General features: G+C 41.5%; 1 protein-coding gene across 4 annotated transcripts in view; it reads right to left on the reverse strand.

The window, feature by feature from the left end:
- Positions 1 to 15,742, reverse strand: part of SIGIRR (single Ig and TIR domain containing) — a 55,005-nt gene extending 39,263 nt beyond the window's left edge. The window contains exons 1-2 of one of the 4 annotated variants that reach the window (XM_061609896.1): positions 15,548 to 15,742; positions 9,701 to 9,824 (exon numbers count right to left, since the gene is read on the reverse strand). In XM_061609896.1, coding sequence (XP_061465880.1) covers positions 9,701 to 9,800 — 100 coding nt within the window. In that variant the 5' untranslated portion in view covers positions 9,801 to 9,824; positions 15,548 to 15,742. Of the gene's footprint in view, positions 1 to 9,700; positions 9,825 to 9,858; positions 10,007 to 15,302; positions 15,432 to 15,547 lie in introns of those variants that run through there. The other 3 variants (XM_061609897.1, XM_061609898.1, XM_061609899.1) reach the window with 3 other exon arrangements.
- Between the last annotated feature and the right edge of the window lie 2,217 nt (positions 15,743 to 17,959).

Below are 17,959 nucleotides of genomic sequence, written 5' to 3' on the forward strand. Positions count from 1 at the left end.
TTTCCTCCATGTTCGGAGGCAGTGTGTTTCTAAATACCAGTTACTGGAAACTGCAGATGGAGAGAGTGCTCTTGTGTTCATGTGCTGCTTGTAGGCTTCCCATAGGCATCTGGCTGGCTACTGTAAGAACAGGATGCTGGACTAGATGGATGGGCCATTGGCCTGATCCAGAAGGCTAGTCTATGTATAAAAGGGCACTGCTATTCTGCATCCCAAGACAAAACCAGATTGGGGTATTAGACTTAAACATATGAAGTCAGTTTCTGCTATCTTCTTTTGTATAGCAATGAGAGTAAAAACCTGTCCATTTTAAAATGGTTCTCAGATATCCATTGGGTATATCAGACACTGTGCAAGAAGCTAGATCTCATGAGTCATATTGCTGTTATGGCCATGAAGTATACCAAGGATCCTGGCCACAATCCAGCACACACTTAAGCTCTTGTGTTGGACTTCAAAACAACTTTAATCCAGTTTACAGGCAGGTGCCATTTGTATTCCTTTGCTCATTTCTGACTATCACAGCCAACACAAAGAGTGTGATTTCTTTTTCAACATTTACTGTTCCTATAGCCAGTAGTCTTGTATTTTGCATAAATCTATATATCTACATTATTCTACCTTTGAAAAAAATGTTATTGCTCTATCCCTTTCATATATTTCATTATAGCATTCCTTCACCACCAATCACTCCAAATCCTAGGATCAATCCAAAGTACTGTACTTTGGACAGCAGTGATATCACCTCACATTCCTGATGAATAAAAGGGCATATCCAAACAGTCAATGAACTGCAATATAGCTTTTGCACAAAAGATAATAGCCCTCATCTAGAAATCTCTATTTACATTTATTCATTTATATGCCATCTTTCAGGATTTTTATTGCAAAGCAGCAAGACAGAACTCTGTCATATGGTCTGGCTGGAGCACCCTAAGCTAGCCTGATGCCTTCAGATGTGGTGAAGGATGCTGTTCCATTGCCAGTGCCAGCTTCTGTACATGGAAGGGGAGCGAGGGAGTCATCTTGTCCGCCTCAGGCAGCAAAATGTCTTCAAGCAGATTTACCCTTTACACCCTAAACATCAACCTATTTCACTAATAACATATATATAGCAAGCTTGAGCTTACAAACAAAAAAGCAGGTATATCTGCAAGATGATGAACTGGCTTCACATCATCATAAAAACAGCCTAGAAGGGAGAATCAGTTATTTCCTTCATTATTTAACGGCCATGATAAACTTAAATTAGTAACTGCTGTGCAAAATGCTTCCCTGTAAAACTGTATAGTATTCTATGGTTAAAACAATATTAAAGCACAGTGCAAAATGGCAACAAAGATTTTCATTTGTGGTTGTACCCTTAGGGCTGGTTCAGACATAATGCCAAAGCATGGTTTGGCGGTATAAAAATGAGCCTTGCCCCCCCCCACACACAAAGATCCATTCCCTCCCTCCTTTCTTTAAGACAAACCATTTGTCATTTTGTCCAAACTCGCAAACTATTCTTTGCGATTCATCTGCGGACCAGAATTGGAACACAGTTTAGTCCTAGTGTCCAAGACCAGATTGCAGAGCAAATGGAACCATGAATTCTATGGTTTGCAATTAACAAATGATTTGCCTCAAACCGGGAAAAGAGATAGGGAATTACTCTGCATGAAAGGCAGTAGAGGGTACCCACACCTCCCTGAAGGTCTATTTCTGTAGAGATAGCTTGGCATTATGTTGGAACAAGCTCCAATAGTGTAACTTGAAAGCTCACTGTACTTAAAAAGTGCTTGCCTCTAGTTCTGATAAAACAAATGCAAACTGAAATATTTAAATTCTTTTGACGCTTCATACCAGTATGCCCTGATAAAGTTAATGGAATAAAGAGAATAAAAATTGATCCAGTTTTTGATTAAAGAGAATGTGTGTGCATTGAAAAATCCCAGCCATGTTTAACAGAAAGGGTAATGCAACAATACCCTGTATGCAAAGACATATAACGGAGTGCTGGTATATAAAGTAGCTAAGAAAGGCCTGTCTTTGAAGCCCTATTTCCCCCCTCCAAAAAACCACCAGGTTCCCCCCTGTAGATTATCAGTCTTTATTAGGGGTGGGGAACCTCCAGCCTCTGGGCAGATCATGGCCCTCCAAGGGGTCCAATTTGGCCCCTGAAGCCATTTATTTATTTATTTATTTCATTTCTAAACCGCCCATAGCTGATAGCTCTCTGGGCGGTGTACAAAACAAGATTAAAATACAATATTAGAATAAAATCAGTAATAAAAAGCAACAAAATTAAACTAAAACATTAAACATAAAAACATTGAACATTAAAATGCCTGGGAGTATAACCAGGTCTTAACCTGGCGCCTAAAAGAAAGAACCGTAGGCGCCAGGCGTATCTCCTCCGGTAGGCTGTTCCACAGTTCGGGGGCCACCACAGAAAAGGCCCTAGATCTAGTAACAATCCTCCGGGCATCCTGGTGAGTTGGTACCCGGTGGAGGGCCTTAGATACTGAACGAAGTGAGCGGGTAGGTTCATAGCGGGAGAGGCGTTCCACAAGGTATTGCGGTCCCACACCGTGTGAGGCTTTATAGGTCAAAACCAGCACCTTGAATCTGGCTCGGAAACAAATAGGTAGCCAGTGCAAGCGAGCCAGGACAGGTGTTATATGCGCGGACCGATTGGTCCTCGTCAGCAACCTGGCTGCCGCATTTTGCACTAGCTGAAGTTTCCAAACAGTCTTCAAGGGCAGCCCAACGTAGAGCACATTACAGTAATCCAGTCTAGAAGTTACCAGAGCGTGAACAACTGAGGCGAGATCATCACTGTCCAGATAGGGGTGTAGTTGGGCTACTAAGCGAAGATGATAGAACGTGTTCCGTGCCACCGAGGCCACTTGAGCCTCAAGCGACAAGGAAGGGTCAAAAAGGACCCCCAAACTACGAACCTGTTCCTTCAAGGGGAGTGTAACCCCATCTAGAACAGGAGAAACATCCACCATCTGGGCAGGGAAAGAGCTCACTAACAGTGTCTCAGTCTTGTCTGGATTGAGTTTCAGTTTATTAGCTCTCATCCAGTCCATTATCGCGGTCAGGCAACGGTTCAGCACATCAACAGCGTCACCTGAAGAAGGTGAAAAGGAGAAGTAGAGCTGCGTGTCATCAGCGTACTGATGGCAACGCACTCCAAAACTCCTGATGACCGCACCCAGAGGCTGCATGTAGATGTTAAAGAGCATAGGGGACAAAACCGACCCCTGAGGGACTCCACAATGGAGAGTCCAGGGTGTCGAGCAATGTTCCCCAAGCACTACCTTCTGGCGACGATCCGCTAAGTAGGAGCGGAGCCACTGCCAAGCAGTGCCCCCAACTCCCAACTCCGCGAGCCTCCCCAGAAGGATACCATGGTCGATGGTATCAAACGCCGCTGAGAGATCAAGGAGAATCAACAGAGTCACACTCCCCCTGTCCCTCTCCCGACAAAGGTCATCATACAGGGCGACCAAGGCTGTTTCAGTGCCAAAACCGGACCTAAAACCGGATTGAAACGGATCCAGATAATCGGTTTCATCCAAGAGCGCCTGGAGCTGGCCAGCGACCACCTGCTCCAAAACCTTGCCCAAAAAAGGGACATTCGCCACCGGTCTATAGTTGTTCAACACATCTGGGTCCAAAGAAGGTTTCTTTAAAAGAGGTCTTACTACTGCCTCCTTGAGACTGCCAGGGACTACGCCCTCTCTCAAGGAGGCATTTATTACCTCCTTGGCCCAGCCGGTGGTTACAGCCCTGCCAGTCTTCACCAGCCAAGATGGGCAGGGGTCCCAAACCACGCCCACCAGCTGACATGACTAGTGAGGACAGGTGTTTAAAGGTGCACTTCCATCTGCTATTCAGCTGACAGGCCAGTCAGAGTGTGCCTTCAATCCTCTCCACCCTTCTTCCAATTACAGAAGTGTTTAGTAGAAGCACGGGGGAGGGGTTGAAGGTCTGTTCTGATAGGCCTATCGGACAGCATCTTCAATCCCCTCTATACTTCTCTGCGCTGGAGTGGTGGGACATTTGAAGGCACACTCCAATCCTGGGCAGACGGGATTGTGCCTTCAGGTTTGCTCTGAAGTCCTGAAAATCAGGGCTGTCAGCTTTGGCCTGCCAGGGAGATAAAGATCTGGCCCTCCAGCCAGAAAAAGTTCCCCACTCCTGGTCTATATGAAGGGTGGCTAATCTTTGGCCCTCCATATAGTGGTGGATTACAACACCCATCATCCCTGACCATTAGCCATGCTGGTTGGACAGATGGGATTTGGAGTCTAACAACATCTGGATGACCACAGGTACCCTACACCTTGTTGATATGTGCTGCTGCTACTCATTGTGAAATGCATTCTGTTCGGGACGCATCTTTTCTGGGGATATCATACTTTCTTCCCACTCAAGCAGCAATATTTTGGCAATGGGAAAATGTTATTCTTCATGCTGCCAGCATTTAATGCAATTGGGCATACTGTGGGCAATGCAACTGTGGGAGTGCCACGAATTCTAACCCATTCGTATTTGACACATCACTAGCAGCAAACCTAAAAAAAGCTATATGTGCTCTTAAATGCTCTACATATTCTGAGCAGGAGCTCTTAATCAAGTAGAATCTTATCAGTTTTTTTATTCTAGCTCAAGTAGCAAGATGCCTGGAAGTCAAAAGTGAAGATACATGCCAAATTTCTGCTGGAAGGGTACTTCATAACATGGGACCGACAACACTAATGCCCAACTTATAGCTGAGACCAGTTGGGCCTCTGTTACATGGAGTGGGTGGGACAACTAGCACCATTCCTCTGGGTGATGTAAGTGACTGAGCTGAGATAAAAAGACTTAGGCAATCCTTAAGGTACCCTGGACAAGAATTGTTCAGAATTTCATATATTAACACAAAAGCCTTGAACCTGGACCAGTAGCATATTGGCACTCATACTGGCCTTTGAGTGAAGATTCTTACACCCCGCACACACCATGACCACACCATTTTGTAAATTTTTAGGCTACAATCCTATACACACTTATCTGAAAATATGTTCCATTGAAGTGCTATCCCACTGTGCTATTGCAGTGCTAAAGCATTCTTCCAGCACTATTTTAAAATAGCTTGAAAAATAGCTATACTAACATGTACAGCCATTTTAGAACCCTTTAGTTTGAAATATTCCATTCTAGATTTTCCCACTGTGCAAGGCATGCCCTAGGGTGCTCATTCAGCCCAGCTTCTAAAAGTCATTGTCAGTATAGCTATTTCTTTACAGCAGGGGATCCCCCTAAAAAAAAAGCATAGCACTTTCTCCCAACCTTTATGTGAGATGATATTGTGCTACTCCTGCTGCATAAAGGCGAACACAAATATATCACTAAAGGAAAATAAAAGTGGGCAGAGGGTTTATAAATGGTCCGGAACACACTTAGATAACATGCGATGGCTACACTGCTTGTTACTTTAAGTTGCCCCAGCCAGTATACAGAGGAGACACAAATATCTCAACAAATAACTTCTTTAGGAGATGCTGACACTTGTTACTGGCTCAGCAACACACTCTTACACACACACTCTCTCACTCTTCCCCCTCCCTCCACACACACACTTTCAAAACAGTTGGGTTCTTTTCAAGCTGTGGTCCATTTGTACAAAAACGTTATCTATAAAAGGTGGATTAGGTTGGTCTGTTGCAACAGCAAAACCGTGCAAGGGTCCTCAATGTAAAACTCAAAGATTATGGCTTATTTATTGGTCCTAACAGACAGGAACGTTATTGTATTGATGCTACCAATGCTTTTTCCAAGTTCACAGCAGGCATACGCAAACCCATATAACAGAGAGAGAGAGAGAGAGAGAGAGAGAGGCTTATCATAGCTTCTAACCAACTGATCGATATTTCTCGTATATGCTGCTATGGACACTGTAGCTTGGGTGTGTTGATAGACTAGGCCTTTCAGAAGCAGTCTGTGATTACAGATGCAAGAATGTCAAAAACTCTTTAAATGGGACTGAATGGAAAGTTACATTGATAAGCTGTATCTCATTCCTATGAGACAGTAAATTAAATGAGGCATTGTTTTAAGAGGTCAGATCAAGGCAACATCGTACCTTTTATGCTGTTGGACAATAAGTGCAGAGATTTCTGCGTTACTCACCACAGATGCCCAGAGGGAGTTTAAGACAAGTCATATTTAAGAAGGAAAAAACCCTCTAAAAACATCAAATGTAGTGTACCATTTCATCTTATGTGGACATTTCAACTAGCCATATATAGACAAGATTAAGGGTGCCTCCAGACTGTCACTATTTGGGGGGAAGGATTCAACAGCATACCAGAACTTTAGATTTGCTCATTTAAAGTTGCCCTAGCTCAACAACACTTTTGAAAAGAATCAGACCTTTTGCAGTTTTGAAAGTGATGGGGAAATGCATTGAAAAGTGTAGGATAAACGAATGTCTAACGGGAAGACATACAAACACCGCACAAATAAATCAAAATGAATGCTCAATAAAGACCAGATAAAATCTAACCATGAATTTTGCACAACCAAATCAGGATGTCCTTAATAAGAGGGATAGAATATAAACAATTTCACAATCAGAAGTCTGCTACATTAATTACTTATGGGACAAAATTAATTTGTAGCTGTACATTCAGTAGAATAGTCAACGTTTAAATCAATAGATAGCGCTTATTTCTCTTGATCACCAAAGTAAGTAAGTGTCCTTTGCCCTTGAACTTATACAGCTCACACTGGAGAAGGCTAAACATGCTTAAACCTCATTAAAAACCAATGGCAGTAGGCACATTGCCTTAAATAAAATGTGTATGTTAATCTGAATCACCACCATCAAGAACAAATTTAGAATTGTTTGGGACAGCATAAAAATGGCAGATGCTGCAAAATACTTTTAGAAATCATTTTAAGCCATGATTGTGAACACACACTTTTGATTGTCATGGGACATGAGCTAAAAATTAAAGCTGATGTGAGATCAGCATTAATTTCCTGATCCAGCAAGGAAGATAAATATTTGGAAGCAGCTTCTCCACATGGGTTCCAGGTTCCCTTACTTTGTAAGGAACTTGTGTGTATATATGTACATGAGCATCTGGATGTGCATGTACATTGCTGCGCACATTCAAATATAAAATATGTGGGCATAGATTTTAATCCACATTGCAGTAACAATGGGAACACGAATCCCCAAATACTGTCTCACGTTTTGTATGCATTGTGGCATGTGACTGTATTTGACTTGGGGCTCAAGTCTACAGTGATTCAAAGTAATCACTCACAATTGGATAATCGCACACCCAATAGGAAATTATTAAGCGTATTATATTACTGTTCTGACCAGGAACCAGGAAGTCCAAGAAAAGTGTGGCCTCTTTAGAAAGATCTCAATTTTCCAGTATTCCCAAATCATTCCCTTTTGAACTCTTTTACATCTTCAAAGTCCTTGTCATGAGTGTGGCATGTTGGAATATATACAGTAGGTAAGGAACTATGGACACCTTCTTCAGCCATACTTCTTTATGTCTTTGTTGTCTTGTCTATATTGGAATTTGAGAAACTATTGGCTTATCACACAACCACTACCTAGGTAGAACAAAGCCACAACATCTTGCACTGAAAACTACCATCACCTCACCTGGTGACTTGAGATTATTTATTCAAAAGATACTTGTATATCACCCTTCCCACAAATATTTCCTAGGACGGTTCACAACAACAAATTATACTAAAATACATCTTCATAATAGAATACGACAGAAAAGTGTAATTAAAATGAAAATACTTTCTAAATTCACAGCTGCAAAACCAATTCAAGCAGCAGAATGGTGACTTACAATTACAGTGGCCACCATCAGATTACAAGTAGACACCATGAGACAAACTGTCTTAACTCCCTACAGGGTGGCTGCAGCCACATTTGTAAAACAGTTGTCAGTAGCGCTTGACCAGATGGTAAGGCTAACGTTATATGTCGTATAATATACTAGACACTGCAAGACAACTGCTGCCTGCAATAAGTTTACAAGTGGACATCATGAAACAAGCATAATCTACTGAGCACATAGAGTCAGTAGACAATTCAAAATGAAAATAGTGAATTCTTTGGGTTTCCTGTGTATAGCCTGCAGCACACTGCTTACTCTCTACTGTTCTGTCCTGGCAACTAGCAAAAGAAAGACCACATTTTCGACCAAGTTCCAAGGACAGGCAAAAGTACGGGAGATATTTGGAGCCTTTCTTCAGGACCAGGTTTTAACACAAAAAATTAAAGGAAAAAAAAGAGGTGGATGGTAAAAAGATCAGTAAAATTTTTTCCAGCTCTTCTCTCCATAATCCACTGATCTAGAGTTAGGAGTGCGGAACCCAAGTTTGCTGAAATACCAAACTGTTCAGGGCGGTAAAAACAAAAAGGGATTGAAAGGATCTCTCCAACTTGGTGAATGGGTTTTAAAATGCTGTTCACTGTAAATAAGTGCAAAATGATACATTGGGGGGGGGGAGTCCTATCTTCACATATGTGCTGATGTGGCATGAATTGGCAGGGACTGATCAGGAAAGTGATCTGGGGTCATGGGAGATAGCTCAATGAAAATGTCACACCAGTATGCAGCAGTTGTGAAAAGGGAAGGGGCTGAAAATTAAACTGCCAATATCATGCAGCTCTTATACAAAGCTATGGTGAGACCACCCTTGGGATACTGTGTACAGTTCAGGTCAGGGCTGTGGAGTCGGTACGCCAGACCTTCGACTCCGACTCCTCTATTTTTCTACTGTCCGACTCAGACTCCTTCATAAATGGCAAATGTATATTAACTAGTGATAACAAATTTACTGTAGTAAAATGGTAGCACAAGGCATTTCATCACCACCCCGTGAATCCAGAGCTTGGAAAAGTTACTTTTTTGAACTACAACTCCCACGAGCCCAATCCCTGGGGCTGACTATGCAGGTCAGAAGGGTGCTGGATGCACTTTTGATCCTTTCCTAAAGATGCACCCCTAAAGCAGATTTGATAAACGATGCAAGAATTATGGCCTTCATGAATAGATAAATGTGGACTACTTAAAAGGTCTCACAGGACAGAAGCCAGCCATATCAGGCATCAGTGAGCTAATGTGAAATCTGCAGGAACTGGCAATGTGTGTCAAGGGAGAACAGAATTAACGGAGGCCTCAAGAACAAATGGAGAACATCAATAATATACAGCAGTCCCTATGTTCACACAGCCTATTTTACCCACTGGTGAAATAGGAAGTTCACTCACTCACTCACACAAATCTCACCAACCAAAAGACAGCAACAGAAAATGTTCAAGTTAGGAAGCAAGGCCTAGGAAAGCCCACTATGCCAAACTGTCAGAAACAAGGGAGGAAATAGATATGCTAGATTAAAGTTTCAAATCTTCCCTTAAAATACTGATATTGCCTCAGTGGGTAAAAAAGAAACCTTTTCCAAAAAGAGATGTCCACCATCTGTACACAGAAGGGAGCTGACTGGGTGAGGCAAAAGAGACTACCAAGGCAGGAGGGTCTATCAGGTCAAGCAACAAGAACATACAGAAGAAAAAACAGTGGGTCAGGCTGCCTTTATTTCAAGCACCACAAGCCTATGTATATCTATAACACACACACACACACATTATGACACCATTTTTCTTGAGTCTCACCTTGCAAAGCTTCTGTCCTTTCCTGCTCACTCCTTGTGGCAAAGCACAAAGCCAAGAGGACAGATGGTGCAGACAGAAGAGAGAGCAATTTCACAGTCATTTTAGCTTAGTCATGAACAGCATCCTACAAATTGGAAAAGCACAGGGAAAAGCATTACCTTTCTGGACTTCTCCCTGTAAGATTCAGGCAGACACCTTCAAAACTTGAGACTCCTTACGTGTCCTTGGTGTATGCTCCCTGATCGTGGCCATATTAATCATATGACTGTCCAACAGACTGCCTTTGCCAGTTAAATATCTCCCCCCACCTTTTTGTTCATTCTATGTCCTCCTTAAATGACTTGTTCCATTCTCCGCCCCCAATAACAATCTTCCAGGTCTGCACTAGGGAGAGCCAGTTCCTCCCACCTGCTATAATTGCTCCTCCCACTTTCTACTTGCATACAATGATAAAATGAAACCTGGAATCTCTTAAAAACAACAAACCCACCCAACCTGTTGGCTGCAAACAGCCAACCAAGAGTTTGCTCGGTGAAAAGCTGGGAGGCAGGTTGCTCAAGAGCTCTGCGGCTGTGAGGATTGCCACTTTGTGGCGCTAAGCCAGCCAACTATCTTGGACTCTGGCAAAGACTGCTACCATTAACAAGAAAATGCCCCAATGAGTAAACAAGAAAACCCCAAAGAGTAAACAAGAAAAATACACCAAGGAGACCTGCTTTCATGCAAAAGTAAAATGTGAGATCGCAAGACAAGATCAAACCTGCACAGCTTCACATGTGATAAGTAGTATTACTGAACTGAACAATACTAGCATAGGCTGAATTCCCTTGTCTGTACAATCTCTAAAATACTCATTGCTTTATTTATTTATTGCTTTATTTTTAAATGTACCATGAAATACACACTCAGAAAGGTCACACATCTCTGATCATGAGGAACGACTGCTGAACAGTACAATTGTGGAAGAAAATGCATAAAAGAGGCAAAACTCGAGGCTTTCGGAAACTCAAACATGACTAACCACTAGACTACCCAAACCTGCATTCAAAATCATTGCGTGATCAAAGTTGCTATCTATGTAACAATGCACTGAAAAGTATTTAGCACTTTGACCATAATATGAATGGCAGGAAAGTTTTTAGTATGTTCAGAGGTACATGATCTATGAAAGAAATTTCCCATAGAGTCAAAGAAGGCTGAAGACCTTTTCTGAGAACAGAAAATACAAATGGCAAGTCCATGCCATGGTCATGTTATAAAGATAATAATAAACTAAATACCTGGCACTTGCTGTCTTATTTAAAGCATTCATATATCACCCTTCACATGCAGGGCAGGAATGTCCACAAATGAACAGGAGATCTGTGTACATCTATATAAGTCTGTTTTGCAGCCAGCTTTGCCTTTTAGTGTAGAATTCATACATCCCTTTCACTGGCCCCTCATTCTCTGATGATATCCCAGGACTACCATCCAAGTCAGGCCAGCTCACCCTGCCAGACAGGTGAGCTGGCCTTGCAAAGAACTGCTGTGCTTCAAGTAGGGTAACATTTACAAAGCAGGCACACAGTGTTTGGGTTACCCAAACACTGCATTTCCAATTTCCTTTCCTTTGTCCCCTCTGTTTTACTGCCCATGGATGTGGGTAATATTGTGGGATGGAATGTGGGTGGTAGTTTTCAACTGTATCACTACATGACCTGGTATGGGCCAAAGCACAGAGCTTTTGGCTATGCTCTGGGAAGACACTGAATGATGGGTCCTAGCACCCAGCATTCATTTTAAAATTAGGGCTATTTATCTTGGACATAGTACTTTCAACATGCAAAGTGCTATATAAGAATTATATCATTTAGTTAATATATTTGCTTTGTGGTCACAACACTGACAACAGTGCCAATGTGAGAGGTTCCTTGATTCTGACAGGAGCAGGATTTTTTTTTTTGGTAGCAGCACCACATTCTTCTACCCTACATATATCTGACTTTTGCAAGACCTCCCACAGAGCAACTGCACAGTACCAAGTTGGTACATCGAGTATTTTGCTGCACTGATGCAACACTCCAGACATCACAATGTTGCACCAGTACAACATTCCTTCTGCTTCCTATCTGTTTGTTAATCTTCAAGGTGCAACCAGATTTTGTTGTTTGAAAAGGTTGCATGCAAAACTATATATAGAAGTTATATTTTAAAAGGACACCTAAGTTTTTCACTAGATTACTGAAACCCATTACCCAAGGAAACCTGTTCTACTACTTGTATCATACTAATTTAACAAAATTGTCTGTATTTGCTTTTTCTGCTTTAATTTATTCTGCTTCTGCTATTCATAGGGAAAGGCAAAAAGCTAAAAAAAGAAGGGTGCTGAATCTCCATCTCTCTGGCCACTGGAAATCCTGTTCAGCTCTTTCTGAGTGAAACATTTTCAAGCATTGTCCATAAACTATCATGCCAATCTTAAACAACATTTACATCTACAAAGTTATGCTCATTTTAAAAAATGAGAACAGATTCTCATATTTTTCTCAAAATATCTCAAAATATTTTTTTTACTTTCTCATGCTTGCTAGTTATGTCCTGTTATCTTTGCCACATGGTTTTATGCCGTTTATATTGTTTTATTTCGTTGTGCGATTTTTTAGTTTGTTTTACAGTATGATCCTATACGAGTCCTCATCAATAAGCCCTATTCAGTTCAAGGGGACTTAGCAGATATAGGGCTGCAACCTTTTAAACTATCCTAAGAACCTGGTTATAAGGCAGCCTATAAATACTGGAAAAAAACTAATAAATTCTACAATCAATAACAATTTCTACATTTGCAGAGATCGTAGCATTGGCAGAGTAGACCTAATTGTAAGACCTTGTCAATTATAGTTGGTTTTGTGGCTAGGGTTAAGCTTTTAATGGGTATGAGACAGGTACACTTTGGTTCAGAATCAATTTATTTGATATTTTATAGATAAGGTTTTAAAATTCACATTCACATTGGGTGGGGCAGGCGAGAAGATATTTTATTATGATTTATGTGTTATGGCCCAAATGTTTTGTAATCAAAATATATTGGCTTCACAAAATCTGCTTCTGAGTCACAGAAACGGTTTCCACCTGTTCATCACTATGTTAGATCATCTAGTCCTCAAGAAGCTCAAAATGCTGCATTTCAGGGACCATGATAGACATAGATTATTAGTTATAGTTTTATCTTAAACACTTGACAAATGCAGCTTTAATTTGCCCAGACAGTCCATAGCACTTATGAAATTTGGGCAGAATCTTAGCACCAGACCACAGACTTCTCTTTGACACACGATTTCATTCTTTTGTGAACAGCTTTAAATAAACCTGTTGCCTTAGAAACCAAACCATATAGTTTCATCTCCACAATTTCATCAGTGATCAATCATCCTCCAAACATTTCCACTTCCAATTATTTACTTTGTAGCTAATACATCAAAAATAAGTTCTTAATGTTTCTGCCTAAAATGTCATGATATCTAATAAGATCTAGTAATCACATTCTATTTTAGAAATCTTTAATGGTCAGAAGCAGTTGTCTTATAAACAGCAATAACAAAACATAGAGGACAGTCCTGGCAAAGTTTAACACTTTCAAGTCTTACTTATTTCAATGACAAATCAAGAGTTCATGCAGCAAGCCTAAACATGTATATTTAGGAGTTGTTGTTGTTGTTGTTATGTGCCTTCAAGTTGATTACGACTTATGGTGACCCTATGAATCAGTGACCTCCAAGAGCATATGTCGTGAGCCACCCTGTTCAGATCTTGTAAGTTCAGGTCTGTGGCTTCCTTTATGGAATCAATCCATCTCTTGTTTGGCCTTCCTCTTTTTGTACTCCCGTCTGTTTTTCCCAGCATTATTGTCTTTTCTAGTGAATCATGTCTTCTCATGATGTGTCTTGCTTGACAATTTCTAACTTTCCCTGGTTCATGCTTCTCACATTCCATGTTCCTATTGTGTGTGTGGTACAACTCGGGGCTCTCCTTCCACATTTGTGCGCATCAGCCTCTGGGCTTCCTTTCAGCTTTGACCCAGCTGCGTCATTAGTCACAGCACTACTTGTACTTGTACTATGTTCTTCCCCAGTAGCTCGGTGAGTGCCTTCTGACCTGGGGGTCTCATCTTCCAGCACTATCTCGTGTTGCATTTTGGATACTCTGTTCATAGGGTTTTCGTGGTAAGAGATATTCAGAGGTGGTTTATCATTGCCCTCCTCTGAGTCTGGATGCATCTTAGTCTGGTGTCTCAGCTTTGACCATTCCGCCTTGGGTGCCCTTGCTAGGAGTCTAGCCTCTTGGTCTAGACTCCTGACGGCTTTGCTCTCAGCTTCTTCAGCACTCTCAAACCCCCTCACCACGTTAAGGTGTGCATCCTAAAGGGGGATATTTAGGAGTACATCCCACTAAGACATTCAAGAGCTCTTAGGCTGTATACAGTTACCAGGAAGTGAGCCCCACTGAACATGGAGACTTGCTTCTGAATATATCCTTAAGACTGTGCTGTTAAACTTTGGCTAGATTATACCTACATTTTTCCAATGAATATAAATTAAAATAAGAAAACTGAACCTAAGCAATGATCCTAAATATTCTTTGCTGGATCACTAAGATCTATCAGACTTGCTTAAATCTATTAGACTTGCCGCCCTGGGCTCCTACTGGGAGGAAGGGCGGGATATAAATCTAATAAATAAATACACAAATAAAATAAAGATTGGAATGCAAGTGCCTGCCCCCCCATTTAACTGAGATTTTATGCATGTTTACTCCAAAGTAAGTTCTCCTGTGTCCAGTAGGACTTACTCCCTACTGAGCATCATAGGACTGTAGCCTATGGATAGGTTGCCTTACTTAGCAGAAAGCCTCATTTAATTCTGAAGGGACAATTCCCAAGGAAATATTTAAGAGAAACGGGCTATACAGATCTTTCAGTCAGGGGAGCCCACACTTTGTTTAGGAATCCCAACCCCTTTTTCATATCAAAAATAAGTATTATCTCAACGCAAGGCTGGGCAAAACCCCAAACACTGCCACAATGGAGTATAATATCGTATAGATGTGAAAGCTGGACAGTGAAAAAAGTGGATAACAGAAAAATCAACTCATTTGAAATTTGATGTTGGAGGAGAGCTTTGCAGATACCATGGACTGCAAAAAAGACAAATAATTGAGTGTTAAATTAAACCAGAACTATTACTTGAAGCTTAAACGATGAAACTGAGGTTATCACACTTTGGACACATAATGAGAAGACATTATTCACTAGAAAAGACAACAATGCTGGGAAAACAGAAGGGAGTAGAACAAGAGGAAGGCCAAAGAAGAGATGGATTGATTCCATAAAGGAAGGCACAGATCTGAACTTACAAGATCTGAACAGGGTGGTTTATAACAGATGCTACTGGAGATCGCTGATTCATAGGATCGCCGTAAGTCGTAATCGACTTGAAGGCACATAACAACAACAAAGTTGTATACTAACCAATTTTCATACGTATCCCAACAGGTGCAAATATAATCACCCCTGAGAAATATATCTGCAAAATTACTCTAAATCTGAGTTACAAAAAGAGAACACCTTAATCTCTATTAGAGGCAGCAATTCCATTTTCACTTGATACGCCAAAATCTTGCTTTAGAACGGCAGAAAAGCACCCCAAGGAATGTGAGGTTACTACTTCTCTCAAAGTAATATTCTTCTATTGTCTAGGCCTCACTCTTGTTGGTGTTGTTTAAACAAACTTTTTTCTTAACAAGGAACCTGTATCTCATTTACTGGGCTAAAGAGAGAGTAGAGCATAGTTAACGGGAAGGACCACCAACCTCTATTCAGGAAGCCATGGCCCAGCTGCCCCAAAAATAACCTCTAGCGCGAAGCCAACACTTTTTGTTGCTGAGGCTACAGGGAGGAGTCTTCATAACCTTCTTCCTTGTTGCCATAGGAACCCATCGCCTGCGCTCAGGTAGGCAAAGGGCGGTTCCTCACACCTCTCTGTGCAGAACATTCTGGGTAGTGTAGTGCGGCAGCTTCATCCCGCTGAGTTTTTTGCGACAAAATACTACATCCCCCAGCATGCAATCGGCTGCCTCAGCCCTAGGCCGTACACACCTGAGTAGGACGGGACTTGTTTACCCTCTCCAACACAGCAGGATCGAAGAAGATAGATAGGCAGTGTCAGAGCAATCTATTTAGTCTCGGTGTGTTGACTTCTTGCTTCCTTAGCAGGCTTATGATTGTTCCCTTTCTCGGTCTTTTAGTAAGCATGAGAATCAAGATTTATTTGGTGCTAGCTGTGAGTCCCAGGAATACAGGCAAAATGTCCTAAATAAATTTTTGTATCAGACCTGCGTATTAGTAATGTTTTATGATCTTGGCGAGTTCCTTTCACTGTTTCATTAAAACTGCAGAGCCAGATAGATGTAAACTATAGATCAAACAAGATATGGAAATAGACTGAAGTGATAAATACTGTTATTCTCAGCTTCCTGCTTTTATCCACGGGAGAATGGAGAAAAGAATATGATCAGCTGGCCCCTGCTGTTATAGAATTTTCAGTATTTTCCTTTTAAGATGCTGTTTGGGCCAGGTTTGGACGCAGCTTCTGGTTCTCTTTCCCTTCCAAGAGAAGTGTAGAGGGTTGGAAGATGGGACTTTCAGGTTCAACCCTTTCTCTTATATATTCTTACGGAGACTGGTTTGAACTCCTGGAAGAGGTTTACAGTTCTATGAAACAAAGTGAATGTTCATCACTGGGGGGGGGGGAATCGCTGTTTCACAATACGTTTATAGAACGTGGGTTATTTTCAGACGGGACGTATTGCAAACATCAAGATCCAGTTTTTCTGTGTGCACATTTGGTATGTTAGCTTCTACACATTCCTATGTGTAGAAATGGATATTCATTGCTATTCTGCTGCTTACCATCCATGCCAGTGGGTGGAACCTGACAGAATGCATTTGGGCTTTGTTTTTCTGCCCTTCTTCCCTTAGTCAGTCTCTCACACCCTCCACGACCTTTTTCTTTTCTGGCCACATGTGCAGGTTTATACCTGCTGGTGCTGTGCATTGACTGGCAGCATGACTCTGATGCATCTGGAGAGTGCTCTTGTGCTGGCATAAGCATGCCCAGTGGGTGGGGCTGGACCCAGATTTTTCCAGATTGGGCCTGGCTGATTGTTTCCTGTGGGACATGTCCCATGTGTCTGCTCTTTGGCTGATGCAGGATCCACCCAGTTGTAAGGATTTAGCTGTAGTCTGAGCGGGGTTAGGATATGGTGGCTGGGTGCCCTGTCTTCCACCCTTTTTTGGAGATTATACCAGGTGAATTGTCCACAGGCATGGATTCTGGCCCACTGGACCACCCACTAGTGAGGTGGGACTTCTACTGGGGAGAGCATGGTTGCATTGTATCCTAATCCCCTACAGCCCAGCAGATTCAGGGTTTGGATTGCACCCTTAATTATCAAGTTTCACAATGGGAAAAATGAACGCTTGTTTATTTGGGAGGGGGGGAGGCAATATCCAGTTTCATTTGTTGTTGCTGTTTTTAAATACTGAGATCTTACTCAAGAGTGATATTTACCCAATTTGTATAAGATCTATGCAATAATGATAAAGGTCTTCCACAAGACCTCTGTATTCATCTTTTTTTAAAAAATAAAGCCTGATGTGCTATAATTACATTCTCAGAGGTAAACCTTTATTATACAGCCACAAGAGTGGCTGTATACTATAGCCAGAGTGGATTTTTCACATTCTCCAATATTAAATTGAAAATACCTCCATGCCATTCTGATGCTTCCCATAAGCTCATTTCAAAACAAAACCTTACAAAACTTATAGTTCTGAACTCAGAAACGCTTGCTTAACAACACTCTCAATTTTCATGGCGATACACAAAACAGTCAGAGAGAATAGATAGTTCAAAGTCTAAAAAGAGAGGGAAAAACTCCAGAGCCCTTTTGGACTTTTTTGTCAGAGTTCTCATAATCTGTTGAAATTCATTAAAGATCAGCCATGTTCACAGAGTACCTGTAATCCTAATACTGACCTTGCCCCATACTCTGACCTTCATCTTCTGCAGTTTAAAAGTTAAAAAAATGCCTGACTGATTTTTAATTAATTTAAGAAATTTTGGCTGGAACCCTATGATAATGCAGAGCATGCTCAGTAAGAACCAACTGTCAGTGTTCTAAAAGCCTCACAGCTGCTTGGCTTGGCTAATCAGGGGGCCA

Source organism: Rhineura floridana, chromosome 2 (assembly GCF_030035675.1).
Source record: "Rhineura floridana isolate rRhiFlo1 chromosome 2, rRhiFlo1.hap2, whole genome shotgun sequence".
Classification (NCBI taxonomy): domain Eukaryota; kingdom Metazoa; phylum Chordata; class Lepidosauria; order Squamata; family Rhineuridae; genus Rhineura; species Rhineura floridana.